At 39.1% G+C, this 25,477-nt stretch overlaps 1 protein-coding gene and 1 long non-coding RNA gene across 3 annotated transcripts; one reads left to right on the top strand and one right to left on the bottom strand.

The window, feature by feature from the left end:
- Window positions 1–1,890: 1,890 nt before the first annotated feature.
- On the bottom strand, window positions 1,891–5,877 carry SMIM15 (small integral membrane protein 15). 2 transcript variants are annotated; one of them, XM_038010415.2, is made up of 3 exons: window positions 5,770–5,877; window positions 4,376–4,518; window positions 1,891–3,497 (listed from the first exon to the last, which is right to left on the bottom strand). In XM_038010415.2, the coding sequence occupies exon 3, from the start codon at window positions 3,467–3,469 to the stop codon at window positions 3,245–3,247; it is 225 nt and encodes a 74-aa protein (XP_037866343.1). In that variant the 5' UTR covers window positions 3,470–3,497; window positions 4,376–4,518; window positions 5,770–5,877; the 3' UTR covers window positions 1,891–3,244. The 2 variants fall into 2 exon arrangements, with proteins under 2 accessions (XP_037866343.1, XP_007971640.1); XM_007973449.3 differs by lacking the exon at window positions 5,770–5,877 and adding an exon at window positions 5,541–5,767.
- On the top strand, window positions 5,820–14,156 carry LOC119628308 (uncharacterized). The gene is made up of 2 exons (XR_005244577.2): window positions 5,820–5,881; window positions 6,011–14,156. It is a non-coding gene; the product is annotated as an uncharacterized lncRNA (long non-coding RNA).
- Window positions 14,157–25,477: the final 11,321 nt, after the last annotated feature.

The following is a 25,477-nucleotide window of genomic DNA, read 5'->3' as shown; positions in this document are numbered from 1 at the left end:
CAAACTGACGAATACAGAAAATGCTGGCTACTGGGTTTAGTTATATAAACCTAGCTTATTATGCCTTAGATACCTGAAGTTAAAAACCAACAAAAATGGAGGAAATAATCCTTTTCCATTCTTAGTAACAGATTTCTGGATGTCATTTAATTAACCTTGAATTAATATAATACCCTTATACTGATTGTTTAAAAGCTATCTCATTAACTACGCTATTTAAATGTAATCTGAGTTTTAGAGTTGGCTTTCCCAAATTGTACTTAAGTTCTTCGGAGAAAAAGAGAGGTGTAGAGGACAATCTATGGTAGTCAAGTTAAAACACTCCAAGAGATCATCCAGAAATTTGTCTAAGTTGTACATGTGTTTCCCAAACTTTGGGTATTTGACCATGTGATCCCTTTTAATGTTTGAGAAATGCAGAAGTTGTCCTTATTTATTCCAGATATGAAGTAAATCAGCATGATTCTATAACCAGTAGCAAACATAAAAGCAATCATTCCTAAATAAGATCAAATTTCCTCCAACTTAGAACCATATAAAATATAAGATCTATTTCAACATTAGGTTTCCAGCCCACAGCTTCCTTTGTTGTTTCTTTTTTCTGTTTTTTGAGACGGAGTTTCGCTCTGTCGCCAGGCTGGAGTGCAGTAGCGCAATCTTGGTTCACTGCAACCTCTCCCTCCTGGGTTCAAGCAATTCTCCTGCCTCAGCCTCCCCAGTAGCTGGGATTACAGGCACATGCCACCGCACCCAGCTAATTTTTGTACTTTAAGTCGAGACGGGGCTTCATCATGTTGGCCAGGCTGGTCTTGAACTCCTGATGTCGTGATCCACCCGCCTCGGCCTCCCAAAGTGATGGGATTAGACATGAGTCACTGTGCCCAGCCTCCTGTGCTTATTTCTAGTCTGCTTATTACAAATAAGTAAAATTTAAAATGTCCTTATATATCTGATAAGTAGTAACATGCTGTAAGTTTTCATATGGATACTATGGCTCAAGTTCTGACACACAAACTTTTATTTATTTGCTTATTTTTGATAAAATGTTTGTTACAGGCAGCCAGGGGACAGCTTTCTTTTTCCCCCCAAGACCAGCTTTAGAATGGTAATTGATTGTACTTAGTTCTCAGAACTTCAGAAACGTAATAGATAAACAATTTCTTAAAAGTATTCTAGATAATAGCAAATGGGATTCTTTAACAACAGTACTCTGTTGCAGTGAGAGGTTTTTTCTGAAGCATCCCAAACCTCACAAGATTCTCTTTACTCCCCCAATCAGTCTCTCACACACACACACACACACACACACACACACAGAGTAAAATCTCAATCTCACATATATAAAAAGGCTCTCTAAATGATGGGAAAAAGTGCAAAAAAAAGCATACGTCAAACAAATACAAAATTGGCATGTGTTAAGGCTAACAAATTATAGAAAAACAGAACTTTAGTTAGATACCTTTAAGTTGTTACAACGGAACGGATAAAACCGTAACTTTAGTAGATAACTGAGAATTATGACTATATCCTTTGCTTCAATACTTTTACTCTAAAATGTGACCCTAAGTAAAAGATGTACATAAATTCTTTCCATGAACAGCTTGATTGCAGAAAACCACATGTATTTTAGATATATCTTAACACTGAATTATTTCAGTGCCTTGAGTTATAATGTGTTGCTCACACTGGCACCAAGTAGAGACTGATAATCTAAAAGAATAGCATTAAGTGTTATTCAAACTCATCCATAAACATTCTCAGTGGTCCTTAGGTTCTCAGATATAGTCCTGAAGTTTTACAAGTATGCTTAGCTGTAATTGAAAATTCTAACCTGCATAACATAATGTAACTTAAAAATGTAGTTCCACCGAAAAATAAAATAAAATCCAGGACCTTACAAAAAATTATCAAATTTATTTTAATATCTAGTTTCATTTTTAAACTGTAGCTGCTGGATAATTTTTTGTAATTTAAAATTCATTATCAGGGTACAGAAAACATTAATAAGCTGACAGTGAATTAAATACTAACAGTGAACAAAATTATTGGACCATGCATTTATAAAAGCCACGTTTAATAGTAAAACGTTCCAGTTATACTACTTAACTGAAAGAAACATCCTTTAGCTCCTTACTTCCAATTACAGCACATTCTCATTTTGATATAATTTATCCTTTTCACCCAATTACTACTATGCCCAACAAAATGTTTCCAAATTTTATACCTTTCTTTACCACTTAAGAAGTATGACATCACCGTTATGCTTTACAAGTTCTTTAAAAGAAATGTGAAATTTAAAGTTTTACTTTGAAACTGTTTGATCAGAAAGTATTAAATATCACTACCACGAGTTAAAACAAAGAATGAAATAAAATACAAAAGTGGTGTCTATATAATCAGCGAATTACTTGATAAGACATTTTAACTATTTTACAGTTCTGCTTAGCACAAGAATAAACCGGTTCCAAAGTACTACAGTGTTTGGCATTTTTACTGCAAGCTTTAGACCATAGTATTACTCCTCTCAACAAGCCATCTCTAAGAAAATGGCAGTGTTTGTGAGTACAGAAATTGTTCTAGCCAGTAGGTGGTATTCTACATAGTCAAGATAAGAGAATGCTTTATAAAATTGTTTTAAAAAATGCAAAATGACTTGATAATTACCAGCTGTCTCAAAGGCTATAAGAAAAATGCAGCAAATAGAAGTACTCATTGATTAATATTATTTTGTTTTGAGAAAGCCAGAAATGATTCTAAGAAATAAGCAATAATAAAAGACGTAATTAATATACTGTATCTCTTTTAAGCCAAAGCACACTTTTACCTCAAACAAGACAGTTCTGACTTTTACATTCTTAATTTCCTTTGTCCAAAACAGGACCCCATTTTAAATAGAGTTCATTTGAATTGAGTTCATAATCTAAAGTCACTTTTCCCCACAGGATGTTTTCATTTCAGTAGACAAACTGCTAAGCGGCAAATGACTAAGTCAGTTATAAAGAATTTGTACCACAGTAAATGATAATTTATAGTAACTGTCAATAGAAACCTATAAACTTCTACACCCAAGCCTAAAAGTTACTATAGTATTGAGGTCAGAACTAACATGATTCTTCCATTTGGTCAGATTTCATTTACTAAATAATACTGTCAAGAAATCCAAAGAAGAAACTTTAGTGGGTTCTTCCAAAGCTGCATAATTTTCCAAATGATTTTCCTCTGGTTGCAGAGCCTGTTCAGTCCTTCAATCCTTTTTTAGTCGTTTAGCTTTTGCAATGTTTTCTTGGCGTTTTTGTTTCTTCTTTTGCTCCTTCTCCCTGGCCTCAATCATCTTGGCCAGTTTCCAAGACAGTACAGCACTTGCTAGGAACAGTGGAGTAAGGGCCAAAATAACAGTTGTAAGGAAGCCATATGGGTCTTTTGCAGCCCATTCCACAACATACTCAGCCCAAGCCTTTATATCAAACATCTTCACTGCAGTCTTATGAAAACTGGGGCTGGAGAAGGTGGGTGGAGAACACAGAGGAAAAAAACAGGAGAAAGACTGTGGTTAGTCAAATTTTGAAAAAGTTTCCTCACACAACCAGTTAACTTATGATTCCATTATCACTCAGTTTGCTTTTTTAAAAAGTACTAATTAGTACTACTGTAATAAGGACTAGTATTTCCAGTTAGGAAAAAGTAATTCATCTAGGACAGCCAGAATAGTGACACTTCAAAGATGTAAAGTTATAGAAGATTTTAAAAAGCCATGTGACTCTGTCATAAGGACTATGCATTCTCACATGCCTCCTATATGGAAGACAAACTTTATTTAGCAGGAGGCTTTCATAAGAATCTTGAGTTTTCTATGGTCATTAAGAGCTGAACACAGTTTGTCATTTTTTGACATATCCTTAGTATTACTAATTAACAAAAATACAAATCAGCAAATTTGGTGTTTGAAAAGGACAAGCCGCAGAGCATCTGCAATACTCGCAGAGAAGGAGAGATGGCTATTTCCAGGAATGGGAAAGGGAGGGTAAGGGAGTCATGACATCACATTAATATGCCAAAGCAGCAAAAAGTACTGTGCTATTTTATGCCCTTTCAGCTTTGAGGACCTCTGTTGGAATAAGCCTAATTTAATAAATGAGAAAAGTAGCCTTAACAAGATGCCATGTGTTTTGTTCCTTTTTGAGTGTAAGGAAAAGGCATCTGGCAAATGAGGATTATGTGAGTTGAGTGATGTTTTCTATTTTGCCCCAGAGGTTTTTCTACCTTTCATGTTTGTGTCAACCCCTATTCAAAGTGGAGAATTAGAATACCTGGGTAGGGAATGAGATATATACATCCACTTACAATTTCAACTGGAATTTTTTAAAAAATTATCTACCTTATGCTTGAGTAGTGATCTCTAACTTTGTCCTGGTATTATTAGTGACCCAATCACGACTTCAGATGACCCTTGGTAGTCTGTCTTCTTGAGTTCTACTGTACACATCTGAGAGATGATTTAAATTCTGTACAATTGGCTAGCTGGAAAGAATACAAAAAATAAAACAAAATTTAAGTCACAACTTTCAGGATAATTGTAATAAAATTTTAAATGGAAAATTTCTATATTGTATATACGCAACCTATATGACATCTAAAATTGCCTATCCATTATAGTAACTTAATATGTTTCTTCCTCATTTGAATTTACCACAATTGCAAGTGCCCTGTAAGAAAATCCTAATTACTGGAAATCAAGTATTTTACTAAGTTACTTATTTCAATAATCAAATGTTTTTAGTTCATTGACATATAGAAGACAAGCTGGCTCACTGACTTACACAGCATATCCGTTCCTAGATTTTCAACTTTCTATACTAAAAATGTTGCCATTCATTCATTTACTGGATTAAGTACACCACTACAAAATCAAACACCTCATTTTACTCTTTAAAGGTTTTTTTGGGTCTATCATACAATTTGTGTCCTTTACTTAAAAAATTAGAAGACATAACCAAACAAATTATAGTAATTCACCCACAGTCCCATTACCCCAGGAAAACTATGACTGGTTTTAATTATATCTTTCCCACGATTTTCAACTGAACACAAATGAAAGTGCCTAATACGTTAAATATCTTAGCTCCCGGACTTCATAAGACCTCACCCATACAGTCAGAATTAGGTACTACCCAGATCGATCTGCCTTCACCTTCTCCAGCCCAGTAGCGAATAAACAATGTAAGTTTCAGAGATAAGCAAAAGAACTTTTGCAGTAAGAGTCATGGTCCACAGGCCACACATCTCCCTGCACCTCAACTTCAGACCCAAACACCCGCGCCTCCACACTTTCAGGAATAAATCCTACTCTTCCGCCCAAAACGGATCGACCCGGCTCGATCTCCCAACCAGACCCGCGTGGCCCCTGCGGCTGCAACTGGTAACACTTGACCGCCGTCCGCATTTCCTCCTTTGTCTTTCCCTTATTTCTTACGTTTCTCCCTTGCTCCTTTGTCTTTCCCTCATTTCTTACGTTTCTCCGCTGCTCACTCTTCCCTCCTTACCCTATCGGGGCCGCAGACCCACGGGGTCCACGTTCACTCCTGCCCCTCGGCCTTGGCAAGCGCGGGCCCGTTGTCGCGCAGAGCCGAGGGTCCTGGGGAATCCTGGATTGGCCCAGCCACACCTTGCGCCGCCGCCGTTTCTGCTGGACACCAGGAGAAAACCACGGAAGCGGTAGCCGCCAGCTTCCTCTACCTCGCCCCAGGGGCTCGGATCCCACTCCCCACTCACCGCCAGACCGGAAGCAGGAAGGCGGAAGTCGCAGCCTTTGCGTCCCGCCCACAGACGACCCGAACCGCCAGCCGGGCGTTAGGAAGTCTAGTTCCGGCTGCGCCATTGCTGTGTGGGTCTTGGGACCTCGAGTTGGAGGACGCGGGAGGGTGGGGGGCGGGGACAGGGTGGCGCTGAGATTTCCAGGGAGCGGCAGGTGAGGCCGCGCGGGGCGGGTGACGGCACCCGGGCTCCTTTCCAGGCTTGAACCCGAGACTGCCACGTCCTGCGGGGACCAAGTGGTGGGCGAGGAGGCGTGGAGCGGCTTCAGGACTCCAGGAGAGGTTCCGAAGCAGCTAGGAACTTTTGCCTTTGCCTCACGAGGTCGATCGGAAGACAACCCCCATCCCCTGCTGTAGCCGGACAGTTGGAGGGTCCCGGGTGGGTGAGGTGTTTGGCTGAGAGAAACTCAGACCAAAAAGCAGCGGCAAGAAAGCATTTGGGTTCCCACAAACCGCCCGAAGTCAAGGTAAGGGTCACACAACGACCCTTGACGATTCCGACGAGTTCATCCTGGTTCACATCCCACTCCACGCCTCTGTCTTCTGGTTGGGCAATAGTTACATCCTTACGTAAAGGAGGCAAGCTGCGGGGCCTTGGTGGATCCACTCAACCTTATTACCAAGGGACATGCTGCCATGCTATGTGAAAAGGGGGGTTTTGTTGTTTGTTTTTAATTTAAGTACCTAATTCGTTTCACGAAAGAATGATCAATACCTGCCCAGAGTAAACTTGATAAGTAATTAAACTGTCAGGGCATAGAGTTCCCATAGAGGTGCTTGTTCTTTCAATACACAAATAAAAGGATGCAAAAGTCAACATGCAAAAAGGGTGAGTTAATATTGTCTTCTACGGGAACTGAAAGATTAGCTCTGGTTTGGTTGGTGACCAAATTTTGTGATTGCTTGCACTGTTTGACTACCTCTGACAAATGTTGCAAGACCTCTTCACTGTTTGATTCTCCAAAGACTATATAATGTTCTCTTTCAGGAGCAAGCTGCGACATGTTTAACTAGTTTAGGTAAAACAACAACAACTGTTATTTACCAGGAACAGACTTTTGGCAGATAATCTAACGATCTACGATACTGTCCGTTGGGCATATGTTAATGTTTGAGATGTTGTATTACCAGCAGTTGTTTTCTTACCCCTTTTTATTTGAAAACCTGGATTATAGTTTCAAAGCCTATGCTGCTTAGGCCTAGCCTGTACCTGTAGTAGCCAGCAAAAGCAGACTCAGTCACTGGATTGTGTGCACTGAATACTTACTTGAGATAACCGATTTTTCTAAAACTTCTCCAAGTCGTGAATCCAAGATGTGGTTAGAATGTATTATTTTAACATCCTTCGTTCCAGAGGCCAATGCATGTTTTATTTTAATCATGATAGATGGTTTTCCCAGTTACTGCCTCTGGATACTTGGAGTGCTGCATCCCTGGTTAAAAGCATGGAAGTCTCGGGCAGGAAGAAAGGGCAAATAAGGAGAAAGCCTTTGTAGCTCTTCAGCTGTAATCTAGACCAGGGGTCCCCAACGATGGACTGGTACCTGGTTTGCAGCCTGTTAGGAACAGGGCCTCACTGCAGCAGGTGAGCGATGGGTGAGTGAGCATTTCCGTCTAAATTGCGCCTCCTGTCAGATCAGCAGCATCATTAGATTTTCATGGTGCGAACCCTAATGTGAACTGCATGTGTGAGGGATATAGGTTGTGTGTTTCTTATGAGAATCTAATGCCTGATGATCTGAGGTGGAAGAGCTTCATCCTGAAAGCATGCCCCCTCCCTGTCCATGGAAAAATTGTTTTCCACGAAACCAGTCCTTGATGCCCGAAAGGTTGGAGACTGCTGATCTAGACCATGCCTTTACAATCTAAGTTTGCTTATCTAGCTTCAAGTTACAGGACAGTCTGCAAGACCAAGAACAGCATAGGGGTTGCCACAGTGGAGCTCCTTATTGCAATCTGCATTGCCTTAACTAAAGGTGGTGTCAGGATTGGTTCAAATACTGTGAACTGCTTTCCATAATGAGGAGTCTGAGCTTGTGAACTGAGATTCACAGTCTTGGTACAGTAATGATATGTATACTCTGATAAATCACTCTGAGTGTGTTTCCACTTATATATGTGGAAAGCATACTAGGCAATCTCCAATGCCCTTTCAGCTTTAAAATCTGTAAATTGGACTAGATTTGGTCATTTTTCTTACCTAAATAAATAACATAGTAAGGTATTTGATAGAAACATTATTGCAAGTTTTCTTAAGGTCTTTTTTTGTTTTTTTAATTTTGAGACGGAGCCTCTGTCCTGCAGTGGCGAGATCTCGGCTCACTGCAACCTCCACCTCCCTGGTTCAAGCGATTCTTCTGCCTCAGCCTCCCGAGTAGTTGGGACTACAGGCGGATGTCACCACGCCCAGCTAGTTTTTGTATTTTTAGTATAGATGGGATTTCACCATGTTGGCCAGGATGGTCTCAATTTCTTGACCTCGTGATCCGCCCGCCTCGGCCTCCCAAAGTGCTGGGATTACAGGCGTGAGCCACTGCGCCTGGCCCTTTTTTTTTTTTTTTTTTAAAAAGCATGGTCTTGCTCTGGCCCAGCTGGAATGCAGTAGTGCAATCATAACCCACTGCCTCTTCGAACTCCTGGGCTCAAGGGATCCTCCCTCCTCACCTTCTGAGTAGCTGGGACTACAGCCACAAGCCACCATGCCCAGCTTAGCATACTCATTATTTTTAAAAACTGACCAATGTTAATTTTCTGCTTATTGTATTCAGTTCGAAGTCAAGCCCGACTAGAGAGAACAAGTTTCAGTGATTTTTCTTTCTTTCTTTTTTTTTTTTTTTTTGATACAGGGTCTCACCAAGTCACCCAGGCTGGGGTACAGTGAGTCCATCACAGCTAATTGCAGCCTCGACTACCTGAGCTCAAGCAATCCTCCCACCTCAACCTCTAGAGTATCTGGGACTACAGATGCATGCCACTATGCCCAACTAATTTTTTAAAATTTTTTTCTAGAGACAGGTTTTCACTCTGTTACCCAGGCTGGTCCCAAACTCTTTGCCTGAAGTGATCCTCCTGCCTTTGCCTTTCAAAGTGCTGGCACTACAGGTGTGAGCCACTGTTCCAGGCCAAGATCTTATTTGTTTCTTTGAAAAGATCCTTAATCAGGTTTTTATTCTCTCTCAAATGTCTGTCAGAATACCAATTTAGAAAAACAAGGAAATAAGGTCTGCTTTATTTACTTCTAAGAAATGAGATCTTATTCATGTAAGTTTAGCCAAATTAACTAAACCTTATGCTGTTAATGAAGTAGGGCCTGCCTTTGCATAAGATAATTCCTGTGTAGTATGTCATACCACCAGCCTCTTCAGCACTAGTGTCCTCTATTGCAATTATATTTTACAAGTAGAGCCTTATAAAATTATTTTTTCTATTGAGAATGGAAGTCCTGTGGCAGTCACATGCCATTTTTTTGCTTAAAAAGTATTTTTCCCTTGATTGGTACAAAATTACATCTCATTCTAACCCATGTCAAAATTGTAAGTAGTGAAACCAGAATAAGATTCAGATAATATTATTTTAAGATGATAATATAGTTTAATAATAACAATTGAGTCTTGTCTAAAAGACTTTGAGAGCTCTCTCACCTGCACCTTACTTTGATGGAATTAGTTTCATCCCTAAATTTTATTTTGTGAGGTTTTTTTACTTCTATTGAAACATAATGTAAATACATTTCTTAATAGGCATATTTATGGGATATTTATTTATTTTTATTTATTTATTTATTTTGAGACAGAGTCTTGCTCTTTTTCCCAGGCTAGAGTGCAGTGGTACGATCTCGGCTCACTGCAGCCTCTGCCTCCCAGGTTCAAGTGATTCTCCTGCCTCAGCCTCCAGAATAGTTGGGACTACAAGCATGCACCACCATGCCCGGCTAATTTTTGTATTTTTTGTAGAGACAGGTCTTTATCAGTCGGGCAGGCTGGTCTTGAACTCCTGATGTCACGTGATTCACCTGCCTAGCCTCCCAAAGTGCTGGGATTACAGGCATGAGCCACTGTGCCCAGCCAGTGATTTTTTTTTTTTTTAGCATAATCAGATTTTATTGATATTTGAAAGTTTATACTGAAGAAGAATACTATTTTTTAAAGCTGCTTATTGTGGCCAGGTGCAATGGCTTATACCTGTAATCCCAGCCCTTTGTGAAGCAGAGGCGGGTGGATCACCTGAGGTCGGGAGTTTGAGACCAGCCTGATGAACATGGTGAAACCCGTCTCCACTAAAAATACAAAATTAGCCAGGCGTGGTGGCGCATGCCGGTAATCCCAGCTACTTGGCAGGCTGAGGCAGGAGCATTGCTTGAACCTGGGAGGCGGAGTTTGCAGCAAACAGAGAACGTGCCATTGCACTCCCACCTAGGTAACAAGAGCGAAACTCTATTAAAAAAAAAAAAAAGCTACTTATTCCAGCACTTTGGGAGACCGAGGTGGGCAGATCACCTGAGGTTGGGAGTTTGAGACCAGCCTGACCAACATGGAGAATACAAAATACAAAATTAGCTGGGTGTGGTGGCTAAAAATACAAAATTAGCTGGGTGTGGTGGCACGTGCCTGTAATCCCAGCTACCCGGGAGGCTGAGGCAGTAGAATCGCTTGAACCTGGGAGGCAGAGGTTGCAGTGAGTTGAGTTCACGCCACTGCACTCCAGCCTGGCAGCCTGGGCAACAAGAGCAAAACTCTGTCTCAAAAAAAAGCTACTTATTGAGTACTTAGTATGTACCAGGTGCTGGGCTAGGTGCTTCACACTTATTATCACTAATCCTGAAACTAAACAACCCCACAGGATTGTATTTTTATACTAATTTTACAGATAGGGAACCAGAGACTTTAAAAATAAAGCAGGATTTTTAAGTTATCTGGCCAAATCACTGCTGTTTTCCAATCAAAACACAAAACAATTGTAGAATCATAAAACATACTTTTATGAAATCAGCATTGTTTGTCTTTCATTTTTCTTGACAAAAGCTGATTTTATAAAATGAAAGTATGTTTTTTGATTCTATAATTGTTAAAGGATAGTAACTAAAATCCCCCCAAACTTCAGAATTGCCTATTGCCCAGGTGGTGGCAGCATGTCTCAGAGAGCTAATGTGCTGGGGAAGGTTTTTTCCAACCTTGCCAGTTGATTGGCTTCTTCATCCCACATCCATGACATTATAAACCTCTCAATTATCTGTTGGGCTCTTTCACTGCTATTAGACCAACCCATCAGTGGTTCATGGTCCCATTAGCCTCATCTTCTGAATGGGTCATACTCTGCCTGTTTCAGCCTGTTTTCCCTGCAAAGTGTGACCAAATTATTTTCTGGAAAACTCATTTAGGCCTATCCCATAAGTTCTTTCAGTTATTATTTTTCCTACTATTATTAAGTGTTACTTGGCAGAAACACCTCCTAAACTAAATGTTAGTTAATATTATTAAGAAATGCTTGTTTAAATTAGAAGACATGCATCTTAAACTTTTGGAATACACCAATTAAAGGAGATAATGAAAAGCTTGTAAAAGAATTAGTCTTCAAAATAAGAGCAATAAGATTGAATAGGGAGCAGTGCAAGGTTATGTAATTTGGAAGGAATGCATGTAAATATATAGCAGAATAACTCGTTAAACCTTCATTAGCCAAAAATTGCTTAAAAGATTCTTTTCATGTCCTTGCAGGGCTACTGCCTTCCTAGAGGTTTCAAATGAAGTGGCACCTATTATAAAAGGCTTCTTCACCCCTCTTTACCTCAATCTGATATCTTGTGTACTGGTTCGCTATCTATTTTTCCCACTAGAATGTAAGCTATATGAGGTCAGTTACCCCAATACCTAGAACATTGTTTTAAATAATTGATTTCATGATATAGCGTTGTTGCTTACAAATAAAACTGAGAATGTTTGGAGGAATTATGAAATAATTTAAATTCTGGATATTTGTGAAGCTCATAATAAAGTACCAAACTGTTGAAGTATGTTTGGAAAGTGATGAGATATCCTAGTAGGAAGAGGTCTAAAGATTAATGTTTGGGGAAAGGTTCAAATAATTGTAGTTATCTTGTTAATGAGAGAAGACTAGTTACTTAATGATTTCCAACTTTGTAAAAGTATTTACAGGAAAGTAGTGATTCATCATTTTCATTGATAAAAGGAATTAGTCCTAAGCTGTAGGTGCTACGATTTAAGATAAGAGCAAGCTAGACTAGAGATCTAAATAGAGATCTTTGAAAATAGGATAAGAGTGTGTATGCAGACTAGATGCCCTCACTAGATACTTTCTAGCCTGTGATTCCAAACGCAGATTATGGGAGAAAGATTAGATAGCAGGTGCTTCTGTTGTTGATAATTCCTTGCTTCCCACGGCCATTGCCATTTTAAAACCAATTCAGTGTGTTTTTTGAGCATAGTCAATATAGGTGATTATATATTGCTGTTTTGGGTAGTTTATATTTGTTGACATAATACTGAAAATTGGGTGTGTGCTTTTTTAACTCCAAGACTTCATATTTACAATGCTTAATCTCCAGAATGCCACCATACATGCACATGCTGCAAACTAATTCCCTGTAGTTAGTGGCCATCCTTTTGGAGGAGCAAAATGTCCAGTAAATCTGAAGCCTTGGGTTGTAGTCCTGCTAAAATTATAAGAGACCCTGAACTTTCTGGCTGAATCTAAAGGATCAAATGTTAGGCCTGTCCCTAAATGATTTTTAGCTATGTCAAGTAACTTTTTATTTCTGTACTGGGTTTTCCTAGCCATTAAATTAGAATTGCTATCCCATTGGGAAGACTAATTCACATTTAAGAAGCCTTCAGTGTAAAAACTTTGTATTGCAAAAGCAGCCCCTAGCACAATTGCCTTCACCAAGTAGCATTTTAATTTGGACCTTCCACCTTCACCTAAGCTAACTGCTTAAAGTAACCATGCAAAAATTTTTAACTGGATTTGCAATATGATGTTGTCAAGGGTATTGTCCTCTGTGTCATATTGTGCCCTTTAATTTATTAATTTTTTAATTTTATTAGAGATGGGGTCTTGCTGTGTTGCCAGGACTGGTCTCAAACTCCTGACCTCAAATGATCCTCCTGCCTCAGCCTCCCAAAGTGCTTGGATTACAGGTGTGCACCACCACACCCAGCCTCAGTATCGTTTATATAAAGTCCCATATAAGATATATTAGTATGTGATTCTTAGAATAGTTTCGGAAGCCAGTTTTTGATAGTGAAAATTTTGTCAGGAAGCTCAAGCCAAATTTGAAATTCATGTTTAACATTCATGCTAACCTGTATACTTGCATTTCTTTTTAAATATGCTTTTCCTAGAACAGATATCCTTTATCATTATTGTGTATATTCACATAGGAAGACATTGCAATCCCTTGTGAAATATGGTGGGGTACAGATTGCCTGTAGGTAAAGTGTTTGAATCTCAGAAGTTTACATAGAGACCCCTGATATGTAACAAGTAGTTACAAGTAAAATTCTCCCACTGATCCAAATTTTTATGTTTATTTTTAAATCTCATAACTATTCAGAACCATTAGTTCTCATTCAGAACTATGGAACATAAGAAATCATTTGGAATTGCATGCCACAGTCTAATTCTGAAAGCTAGTTTGTGTCTTTAAAAAGCTCTGAGTATAATGTGTATATTTGGAATCTACTTGAAAAAGTGAACAAAAATTTAATGGTACCAGGCTATAAATATAGTTTCCTAAACCATCACTTACACATCCTGGTCCCTCACTTAAAGACATCCTGGTCCCAAATTTTTAATTGCATCTGCTGAGTTCAGTTTATGTTTTTAGGCTTCCTGGCTTAAAGTAAGGAAGTGGAACAGTCTGAAATCAGGAACTCCATTCTGTTTCATATATGTCTTCTTGAAGTAGGATAAGTAATACTGGCAAGTTTGATGAGTTTCTGGAGGCTTTGAAGTTTTCCTAAATTTTTAGATTTGCCCTTGATCAACTAATTTTCCACTCTCTGTAATAAGCAGATAATAATAATTCCTGCCTTCAGACAGAAAGTTGGACCAATGTTTTTTTGATTTTTTTATCTCCGTGTTTTAATATTCTGTTGTAGGACTATGCCACAATTGTAGATTCTACTGTTAATGAATATAGGTGTATAGGAATCTGATGTAATCTCTAGTTCTGGGTTCATATTTTATCTCATTATGTGGGTCAAGGAAACTTTGTTTTTGTGCCTAGATTCCTATATCCATAAAATAGTGTTAATACTTGTTTATTGTGATACTAATTAATAACCATGTAACTTCCTTTTGATAATAAAAAGGTTGTATTCTGTAGAACTGATTTGTAAGATGATTTTTGGTAGCTTACACAGATCGTCATGTAATTAATATTATAAATAGTAGTTAAGTTCCTCATTTAGCTTGTAAATGCAGATTTGACAGCCTAAGTAGAAATAATGCCTCTGTGTAAAAATGGTAGAAATTTTAATACTGTTAGTAAATAGTGGCCAGACATGGTGACTCACACCTGTAGTCTGAGCAATTTGGGAGGCCAAGGCAGGAGGATCCCTTGAACCCAAGAGTTCGAGACCAGTCTGGGAAATATGACGAGACCTCTCATCTCAAAAACATAAGTAAATAATTAGTAAAAATTTTTAAATAGTAAAAATTCAGTGAATTTTTGATTGCCTTGTACCACAGTATGATTTTGTAAAGAGTTATAGAAAATGAATTTGTCTTGGTCCTTTTTTTCAAACTTTTATACCCTAGAAGTTATGAATGCTTTGTCAGCACTTTTTGGACCACTTTACCATATATGTAGCATTGCACATCTTATCATATATGCAGTACAGGAATCACTTTTTGTTGCATCTGTCTTCAAATCTGCTAATCCTTTTATACCACAGAGAACTCAAAGCTACACATGGGCCTGTAAATTATTCATGCATGTATATAATGCATATGGAATATAGTCCTATACATTATCTGTGATGTGCCCCCACCCTGTATCCCCCACATTATTGTCTGTAGAATGAGATACAAACTCCTTAGAGGATCCTAGAGATCCTACTGGTCAGGCCCAGGCTCCTTACAAATCTTCTGCATGATAGATTTATGTCAGACCTCTGTAATTCCAAGACACGTCTTCTGGTTCAGTAGTTGAGAGTATAGACTCAAACCAAACTACCTGGTTTGAATCCCAGCTCTGCCTCTTACTAGGATGCTGCTGCTATGAGAATGTACCTCACAGACCCCCAACTACAGGGAGCTAAATTCACCAAGGGCCCCAGCTGCTTGCTATGCTGTGAAATCCATCACTGTGTTTGTGCTAAGACCTTGCTTTTCTCACAGTTCAGCAACTGAGCATCATAGAGATTCTAGGAGACACAAGACTCTTCTGATAGCTAATTTAGGCTCAAGGACATCCCCATTGCTTTGCCAAGCCTTCCTTAGGCTACATGGCAGCCTGATACACTTCCACCCAACCTTCCTTCACTCTCTCTTACATTTGGGGTCAGATTGCATCCTAGTGTGATAGTCCACCAGTTCTTTCCCAGCTCCTTCGCCATCTTCTCTCACAGATGTTTTCCCTAATAAAAAGATTGCACATTTAGTCCCAACTTGGCATCTGCTTCTGGTAACAGTCCCATCCATTACCTGACCGAGAAGATGTCACCCTTGTTGGTAGATGGAACATTCATAATCCCTGGCATAACTTTGCGGCTTAATTGCTTAATTGCACCAGTGTTGACTTGGAACCCTGTCCCAATAGAGGGAAATAATGGTGCTAAGTGTGATACAGGCATTTGAAAATGCTTGCAAAGACAGCAGAGTTGGCTGGTTATTGCTAACATATTTAAACACTGCAAATGGAAAATAAGAAATGGGACTGTTCACAAGCAGTTAATAGCTAAATGATGAGAGGCTCTGTGGTAACTTATAAAGAGGCCTTTATTACCTGTAGGACAGATTCAGTTGAACCACAGGTTCAAGAGCTAATTGTTAAGAGTCACAGAGCTCCAGAGACAGAGCACTGAATATTTAGACCAGGCAGGTCTATTAATGTAGAGAAACCTGGGATCCTGAACATGGAATGGGGTCTGGATGGATGCCCCTGCAGCTCCCTCTGGACCCTCTGGTCTAGTATGTCTGCTGTGCTAGAAGATACGGAAGCTGGCTGCCACAAGGCAGTAGCCCTTTCTCCCACCTTCTCCAACTTCCCCTACTTCCTTTCCTGGCTGCCAAGCCAGTAACTAAGATTAAATCCCAACATAACCCAGCTGGGACATGCTGACGTATTCACAAGAACCAGGGGAGCACTCTTGGGATTGGATTTTAAGGGTGCTTCAGTCTGTGGACTAAGCTGTCTTAGTGAGGAGAGCCAAGTAAAACACTGAAACTGCCTCCCACTCCTGCCAAGATAGTAAATCAGATACAATACTGTTTCCTGGGGGAATGACAGAAATTAGTCCCACTATTTAAAACCTGAAGGATGGAGGAGTGGTGGTCCCAGTCATATCTTTTAATTTGCAGGCTGGTCCTTGAAACTGAATACATCCTAGACAGTAACTATAGACTACTGCTAACTTAACCAAAGAATAATCCTGCTCTCAGCTGCTGTGCTGGACTCATTGCTAGAGCAGATCAATACAGATCCATGGTATGCAATCTTTGATTTGGTAAATGCATTTTATACCATTCCAGTTGGAAAACAGGATCAGAAATAGTTCACCTTCATGTAGAACAGACAAAAATATTCAGGCTGAGTTTTGCTTCAGCCTATGTTAACTCTGACCCTTAGTCATAATATGAAGAACTCTGGACCATCTAATCCCTCAGAACACCACACTGATCTAGTTTATTGACAACATCCTACTTTATAGGACAGGATGAGGAAGAGATAGCTAGTATGGTGAAGGCCTTGGTAAGATACATGAATGTCAGAGGATGGGAGATAGACACTGAAGATTCAGAGACCAGTCACATTAGTAAAGTTTTTAGAGGTCCAGTGCTCAAGGCAGTGTCGAGATATCCTCTCCGAAGTGAAAGACAAATTGCTGCATCTTACAGCCTCTACACCAATAAGGAAGTATAGCACTTGGTAGGCCCCTTTGGGTTCTGGAGGCAACACATTCCACATCTAAAAGTAATGAGCCAGCTCATCATACACCAAGTGACATGGAAGGCCACCAGCTCTGAACAGGGCCCAGAGCAGGAAAGGGCTCTGCAACAGTTCCAGACTTCAGGTATAAGCAGCCCTGACACTTGGATCATATGACCCAGCAGACCCTAGTGTGTCAGTGGTGGGAAAAGATGCAGTGTGGAATTTATGGCAAGTCCAGTGGAAGACACATAACATAGGCTCCTGAGATTCTGGAGCAAGGTGATACCATCTGCAGCAGAGAACTGTATCCCCATTGAGAAACAGCACTTTCATGTCACTGGCTACTATAGAGACTGAATGCTTTACCATGGGACACTTAAACCTGTTCCTCCTCCCTATACTTGAGTGACTAATTTTTCTAACTCAATATTTATTAGTTGACATTCTACTGAAAGAAAGCGTTTTCCTTTCTCCCCCATTCATTTTTTCATTTGTTTATAACAGAATGGACTCATGGATTCTTAGTCAACAAATCAAATACTGTTGTTACTTATTTTTATGTTCTAACTGTCCCAGTTTTGACCAATGGGAGCCCCAGGATGTCTATGTCCTTTACTTGTGTCCTCATCATTCTTTGGGGACTTTCTTGCTTTTTGATACAAGATGTTCCAGGCTCATCTTGTACTGTTCCCACTCTAGCCGTGTGATTAGCTATTTCTCCAAGGAGCTCTGCTTCCTTTCCACATGGAATGGTATTCAGGAACCAATACCTACTGAGTGCCAGGTTTGCTCATTGCTACTGGTATGTCATTGCTTGTAGTCCCTCAGCAGACGGATACATACAAAAATACTTATATTTATTTCTAGCTACAAAAAACCACGAATTTGTACTGATATCTTCAACTCTAGTCAAATGCTGCTTTCTAGTTTCCCCCTTTTCCATATTTATAATTCCTTTAACAGAAAGAAACCTGGCTGCCATTATCCTCAAAATATTTATTTATGTGCTCATGACTAGAATACACAGAAAGTAATTTTAGAATTGCTCACTCATACTACTGTGAAAAGAAAGCTAACCAGGTTTTGGAGTGACCTGCCTGTTTCATTTGTCTTTCAGTTTGGCAGCTGAAATGCCATCTTTTAAATAAGGGTAACATATTCACACTTAAGCCCCAAATAACCCTATCTGGATGGTTCAGAGGCTTGTTAAAGGGCTGTAGGGATTCAGCAATCTTTAGGTTACTGGCTTTAATCCTCACATCTACTGTAACTAATAGTGGTTGACATGGAATTGTTTATGTTGGCTAATAGTAGCCGATCATGGCTTTATCTTCCAGGTCTTAGTGATTATAATCACGTCACTGAGAATTGCCACCTCAGCTGAAAGAAAGGGCAGATTTCCCCCAACGGTGCTGTTTAATCTCTTTAAAAGCAAACTACAACAGATTGTTCATAAGTAATTTCTGTGCATGCAAAAAGTACTTAAAGCACAATTCTCAGTTACATCTATTATAAGTGTGCAATATGATCATATCCTTTTAAAAATCCCATCAGGTTTTACAAGCTGCAGATATTTTTGAACAAATATTTAGAAAATGATTCAAGGAAAAAGGTGCTATCAAAAGCAGTACTTTGAATCTGGAAGGCCAGTGCTTTCTCTCTGCACCAAAACCAAATTGATTTTAGGAGATGGCAATTTTTAGTTGGAATATAAATTCAGTTTAGGATTTTGTGTAAATGTCCTGTCAACATCAGGTTTCAAGATTGCAAGTCATTTGTGCCCTCATAAGGGTTTCTTTTCACTTTTAGCAGTTTGTATCACTTTGCTAGATATTGTTAAGCACTTCTAACTTGCATTCTTAGCATTAAATGCTGAGCACTTCACAGATAAATGAATCTTTTAGTATTGATAGGACTTTGAGGAAGGCTTATAGTTAGTAACATCAGTATTCAGTGTTGTTCAATACATTATCTTGTCCCTCTAAAATGAGCAGCAAACTTAAAATTTATTACTCTCGTCAGCTTAGTATCAGTACATCAACTTGCCTATTTTGCTTGATATTTTGCCTTTAGATGTACTGTATCTGCTCTTTACTAAAACCACATTTTGTGTTGAGTCCTTAGAGTGGCCTATTTTCTGTGAACTTGTATAACTAGAAAAATGTTAGGGAAAAGAAGAAGGAACACTTTCAGTCTTTGGAAAGCACATTGACCTAATTCATAAAGCCATGTAAAGGCTGGAATTATGCAAGCTGGCCTGCCTTGATATTATCTTGTCTAAATGGCCTTAAATTAATACAGCTATAGTTAATTAAACAAAAATATAAATTTATTATTAGAAAGTACACCTGTCAGTTTATTTTTAGTTCATCTCTACCAAAGCATATGACATTTGTTCTTCAAGGAAACCATTGATGTGCATGCTCCTAATTTTAAGACGGTCCAGTTGGGATTCCTTTAAGGTAGATTAGTTTTTAGGCAGGGTATCATCATTAAATGTCTGTGGTAGGCAGTGCCTAAGATGACTCCCAAAGATACTAACTTCCTTGTGTTTGTGCCCTTGTATTATCCCCTCCCATCAAGTTTGGGTTAGAGCTTTTGATAGACAGAATCTGGCAAAAAGCAATGAATGTCACTTCCAGGTTATAGACAAACCCTGACTTCCACCTTGCTCACCCCCTCGTTCTCTCACATGCTTACTTTAACGGAAGCCAGTTGCCACGCTATGAGCTGCCCTGATGAAAGGCAGGAGAGCCAAAGAAAGCTTCTGGCCAACAGCTAGTGAGGAGCCATGTTTGCCAATAGCCACTTGAGTGAGGTCACATGCAAGCTCTCCTCCTCCCCGCACCCAGCCTGGGCTGACACCCCATGAATGCAGTCTTCAAGAAACCCTGAGCCAGAGGACCCACTAAGCTGTGCCCAGATTCCTGACCCAGAGACACTCTGAGAGAAGGGCTGGCTGTTTGAAGCACTAAATTTTGGGATAATTTGTTACCCAGCCATAGATAACTAACACAATGTCCTTTAAAAAACAAAAAGCAAAAGCCCATCAAACTTCCTGTTTTCTTGAGAACAGCTTCAGCTCGCATTTGAGATCAATAGTTTTGCACAGTGGTTTTCAACCCTGTCTATACATTAGAATCACCTGGCCAGTTTTTTAAAACTACAAGTATCTGGGCTTCACCCTGAGCAATTCCACTTGAATTGGTCTGCAGTGGGGTCCAGGCCTCAGTATTTTTTTGAAGTTTCCCAGGTAATTCCAGTAGGCAAATGAGGAATCACTGATTTAACACAAGTGGACTCAGCACTTTCCGAGGCCTGGGTATATTGAGCAGGATATGGAGCTCCCTGTCATAAATAAGGCGAGAAGACCAACATATAAGAAAGAAATTACAAGGTGTTATAAGCAGCACAGAAGAGGAAACACCCAACTCAGCCTGATAAATCAGAAAAGGTTTGACAGAAAATATTAGGCCATTTCTTAAGCTTAAGTGTATCAAAAGCTAGTTAGCAAGAACTTGGGGAAATAAACATTCCAGGCAGAGGAAAAGCAAGAGTACAGGTGCACAGCTGTCAGAGAATAAGCAGGGAGATGGTATGCTCATGTTTGAGTAATGGGTCAGGAAAAAACTCCAGAGGGGTGAAAGATGAGGACACGACCTGTAGTGGTGGCGACCTATGGTGGTGGCCAAAGGAATGGAGAGTAGGGGTAAATGAATTTGCTAGTGAGGATCTACGATGGCTAGGATGTGGAGGGAGGCACTGAAACACAGAGGAGCCCGGGATGACTCCCAGTTCTGGTTTGCTCATTGCGTAGGTGGGAGACTGACTTTGGCAGCAAGTATGGGGGAAACAAAAGCAGAAGACGGAGGGAAATGAACCCTCCATCTGAAACTGAAACAGTTCAGTTTGGGACCTGTTATGTTTAAAGCCTCAGAATAAACAACTGGTTGCAGTTGGCCCTTGAAATGAAAACCCAGTTGCCATGTCACTTGTCAGAAGAGCACGTTCTTGTGGATGATTTGGTGTATTTGGAAATAATCGACAACTACCTTCTATTTTGGTGCTTTGGTGATTTGCAGTCAGCTTTCAGTGAGACTGGGAAGATCTTGAGAATTAGCTTTCTTGACATTTGGAACACATTCCATTGCATTAAACCAAAGAAGCCTTTAAAACTGAACCATGCATGCTGCTTTTTACTATTTTTGTGCGCTGGCTACAGTTCACTCCCACCATACTCTTCTCTTAGGCACCATTACCCCACATAAGCAGGTAATGCCTTGGTTTGCCCAGCTATTGGTAGAATTTTGAACTGACAGCAGATTACATTGTGTCATGAGGTGGGAACGGCTGGGAAAGCAACATCTACATATCCCCATTATGATCTAGTCATTGTTTCCATGTCAAAGGAGCAATACATTCAGCTCAGCACTTCTGTCTACTTAAGATACGTTAGCTCCATGAATCAGAATGAAGCTACATATTGCCATTGTGAACCTGACATTGAAATATATGTTTTTTCCAGTTTCAATCTACTCACCTGTTATGAGTGAGGCTTACTTTTTTTTTTTTTTTTTACCCCAAAAAAAAGGAGGCCGGGCACCGTGGCTCAAGCCTGTAATCCCAGCACTTTGGGAGTCCAAGGCGGGCAGATCATGACGTCAGGAGATCAAGACCATCCTGGCTAACACAGTGAAACCCCATCTCTACTAAAAATACAAAAAAAAATTAGCCAGGTGTGGTGGCGGGTGCCTGTAGTCCCAGCTACTCTGGAGGCTGAGGCAGGAGAATGGCGTGAACCCAGGAGGCGGAGCTTGCAGTGAGCCGAGATGGCGCCACCCAGCCTGGGTGACAGAGCAAGACTGTCTCAAAAAACAAAACAAAAAAAGGAGCAGAGATATTTAGTATTCCCAATGTTTGCTTTTGATAAACTGATACTTTTGACCTTTTAAAACTATTCTATGTCTTCTGTACTCACAGCTCATATACCCCCACAAGAATGGAGAAGCCACAGGGAAATACAACTGGATCTTACTGTGAAAGGAAGGATTATGAGGTCTCAATATCAAGGCTGCCTAAAGGCTGGTAGAAAAAAATGCTGAAGTCCACATAACTTGTATCTCTTAAGTAAATCAAACCTGTAATTCAGCTTGGCTGCTTCTAAGTCATTTTGATTCCTGCCAACAGAACATTAATGAACTTAGCTTCTCCACAGGTTTATTCATGTGTAATACCAATTCCTTCTTCCTCATTCCAGCAGTTGCCCCTGGTCCATCTGATAAGGTGGAACGTTGGACTAGGTCGTACAAATCCAGATCATTACTTAAACCCAGATTATTATAGACAGTGTTCTCTGATTATTCCATCTGGTTTTAGAGTGGCAAACAGAAGAATGTTTCTAGGGCTTGAGTTTAGAAAAAAATCCATACACTAATAATTCTTGTCTGAAAGAAACATTTTATGAATCTTAGCTTATTCTAATGCCTTTATATTTCCTACTTTTATTCTCCTTTTGACAATGATTGATAAATCAATTATATTGCAGTTTTGCTTTTGAATCTTGGTTTACCTCCATGGATTTACAGTTATGGGAATATTCTAGTCCTCTAGAGTAGTCCTCTAGATTTCCCCAGATACCCTGAGACTGATACAAGAAGCATATTAAAATGGACATGAACCTAATTTTTCAAAAATATAAAATAATATAAACCAGTTGTGACCAAACTTGTCTGCACATTAGAATTGCCTGGAGATCTCTCAAATGCCAAAGCCCAGGGCATATCCCAAACCAATTAAATCACTATTTCTCGAGGTGGGACATAGGTGCCAGGAGAGCTTTAACTCCCCGGGTGATTCCTATTTGTAGACAAGCTTAGGAACCACTGACCTAGACAACTGTGTTTAGGATTCTAAGTGGGCACAGCTGTGGCATGTTCTCCACTACCCAGTCCTGCCCTTGGCACAATGTTCTCTCCTATCCAGCTTCTCCATCATCTTCCTCCACCTGATTCATAGAGACCTCTGGACATCTGAGCCTAAGAGGACCACTAAATGAGAGGGAATTCCATCACTGAAAAGTAACAATGAATATATCAAGGACCACAGGTAGATCACTGCAAATTTTGTTAAGTAATTGTTATTTGTTATAATTTTTCCTGATAACAAAAGTTTTAATCAAAGATTTTTGTCTTCCATTTTTAGTTTCTTATGCAGTAGTTTTAGGAAACTCTGGTGTGCCAAGATGATTTTTTTTTTTTCATGCTTGGACGATCGTTTTAGAATCCTTGTTTGAGTTCAAGAACAACTTTAAAATATCTAAGTATTATGTGTGTTGAGTGAGAATTGTCCATCTGCCTTCTTCAAAGAAACACAATTTGACACAAAGATAGGTATTTAAATTTTTATTTTCTGTGTATACACAGCACCTTACTTATTTATTTAAGCAACCACTGGCTCTCCAAAAACTGAAGGAAGCATGATTTTAAATATAACAACCATTGTTTACATAGCATTTATCACAACTCAGAGCTCTAGCATTGAACAAATAATCACATATTGTCTTTAAAAATTAAAAAAATAAAGTAATCCAATAAAATAATGATTTTGCTCTCTGTATCTTAGGAGAGATAAAAGAAATATTGCAATTGAAGCTGCTAGATGGTTATGATTATCTGAATAGGTGTGATCTTAACTCTAATGAATTAACTTCTTACTATGAGGTTGGTGCAAAAGTAATTGTGGTTTTTGGTAATTGCACCAACCTAATAGAAGTACTTCATTAATTTTAAACCATATTTGATTTAGAAACCATTTATACGTAATTTCTGGACTTGTATTCAATTAAAATAATCTATGCTAATATGTGCAAATTCTAGATCCTGCTCTTGCTTTGATCATCTGTTTTCTGCCACTAACTGCCACTGAGGAGTGGAAAAAGAAGGCACATAGCTATAGTCTAATTTCAAATAATATTTGTCAGGGAAGATGTTTGGTTGGAAAATGCATGGCTTTTTTAACTCAAATTTTATTCTATAAGTTATTATTGGGGGCAGAGGGTAGAAAAAAATGAGAAAACATGTCTGTCTCACGATAAACAAAAGCCTGAGATGTTACAGTTACTTACTAAAATTGCTTTTATCATATGAAGATTTTGGATAAATCATTATTAAGCAAACTAAGGAGAGCTGTGGCATGGAATCAGAGGACTTTCAGTTTGAATCCTAGTTACTCACAAATGTAAAGTGGTATTTTTATTCCTCTTGTTAAAATGCTTTTTTAAAATGTAAGAAGTTTACATTTTGTCCTAGATCACATTGGTTTCTGCTCCCACAGAAAATGTTATATGCTATATGTCAGTTTTCCTTTCATTAAATGTGAAAGTAAACATGGTATGCATCAGCCAAATAGTAACTAATCCCGACATAATTTCAGTATGAAATGAGGCTTGGCATATGTATTTGAATGGGCATGATAGTTTGGAAAACTCTAATTCAGAGATGCCCCATTTATAACAGTGATATTGGGGAATAGGGTTACCAGTTATGGCCTATATTTGCTCTGTCATATCACGTTCTTACAGTATGTAATTAACTGTGGAGAAATATCCTTTGAGCCATAGTATTTTGGAGTCAAGTATTAGGCTGTAATTTAGACATCATTTAAGTAGAATAATGTAAGTTTATAAGATTGTTCCAGATCTTTGTTCTATATCTCTTTTATCCTTCCCCCTCGCAGAAGTCATTCCTATTTACCTTATTTAAAAAATGAGAAAAAGTATAATTCAGGCTGAAATAAAGCACCAGACTAAAAAGAGATGCCCATTTTCATTCAATGTTTATCTTTGCCAGAATAAAGAGAGACAAATAATTATTTTGCCTTTAAGGCCTGGATTCTGGATGATAGATTAAGTAGACAGACTGTTGACCACATGTGACTTAAGTAATATTGTTAATTATTTTACCAAGCTTTGGATCAAGGTTTGCTTGAAGTAAGCTATGCTATGGATAACCTTTGGATGATAAAGAGTGAGCTGTATTGCCTTCAATATTGTTTGCACCAGAACATTACTAGGTCGTATCGATTTTGAAAAATAAAATTCAACTTTCTGAGAACATAGACCAGATTCAGGTATTTTTATCTTTTTTTTTTTTTTTTTTTTTTCCTTTTTTCAGAGAATGGAATCTCTATATTGCCCAAGCAGGTCTCGAACTCCTGGGCTTGAGCTATCCTCCCACCTCTGCCTCCCTAAGTGCTGGGATTACCGGCATAAGCCACTGTGCATGGCCTTAGGGACTTTTAAATGTTAAATTGATTTTGACCTACACAGGAGCTAGAGAATACCGATGATTACAGAGGGGAGAATAAAATTGCTGTATAGATTTTCTGTGCTCCTTTAGAAAATCCATTCTGGAGTAAAGAGACGGGAAATTGGTCAACTCAGTTTCTTTCTGATGTAATATGTCAGAGTTTGATATTGTCAGTCTGTTAACCAAGATTTTTATTGGGATAATTGCTGAAAGAGGCTCTAAGGATATCCCATCACCAGTAATTAGAA

The sequence above is a fragment of the Chlorocebus sabaeus genome, chromosome 4 (genome assembly GCF_047675955.1).
Source record: "Chlorocebus sabaeus isolate Y175 chromosome 4, mChlSab1.0.hap1, whole genome shotgun sequence".
Classification (NCBI taxonomy): domain Eukaryota; kingdom Metazoa; phylum Chordata; class Mammalia; order Primates; family Cercopithecidae; genus Chlorocebus; species Chlorocebus sabaeus.
Note: the sequence above shows the minus strand (reverse complement) of the source record. Positions and strands in the feature narration are given on the sequence as shown.

What these genes read in the sequence shown, in the direction of transcription:
- SMIM15 (XM_038010415.2), bottom strand. Translation starts at nt 3,469, where the DNA reads ATGTTTGATATAAAGGCTTGGGCTGAGTATGTTGTGGAATGGGCTGCA.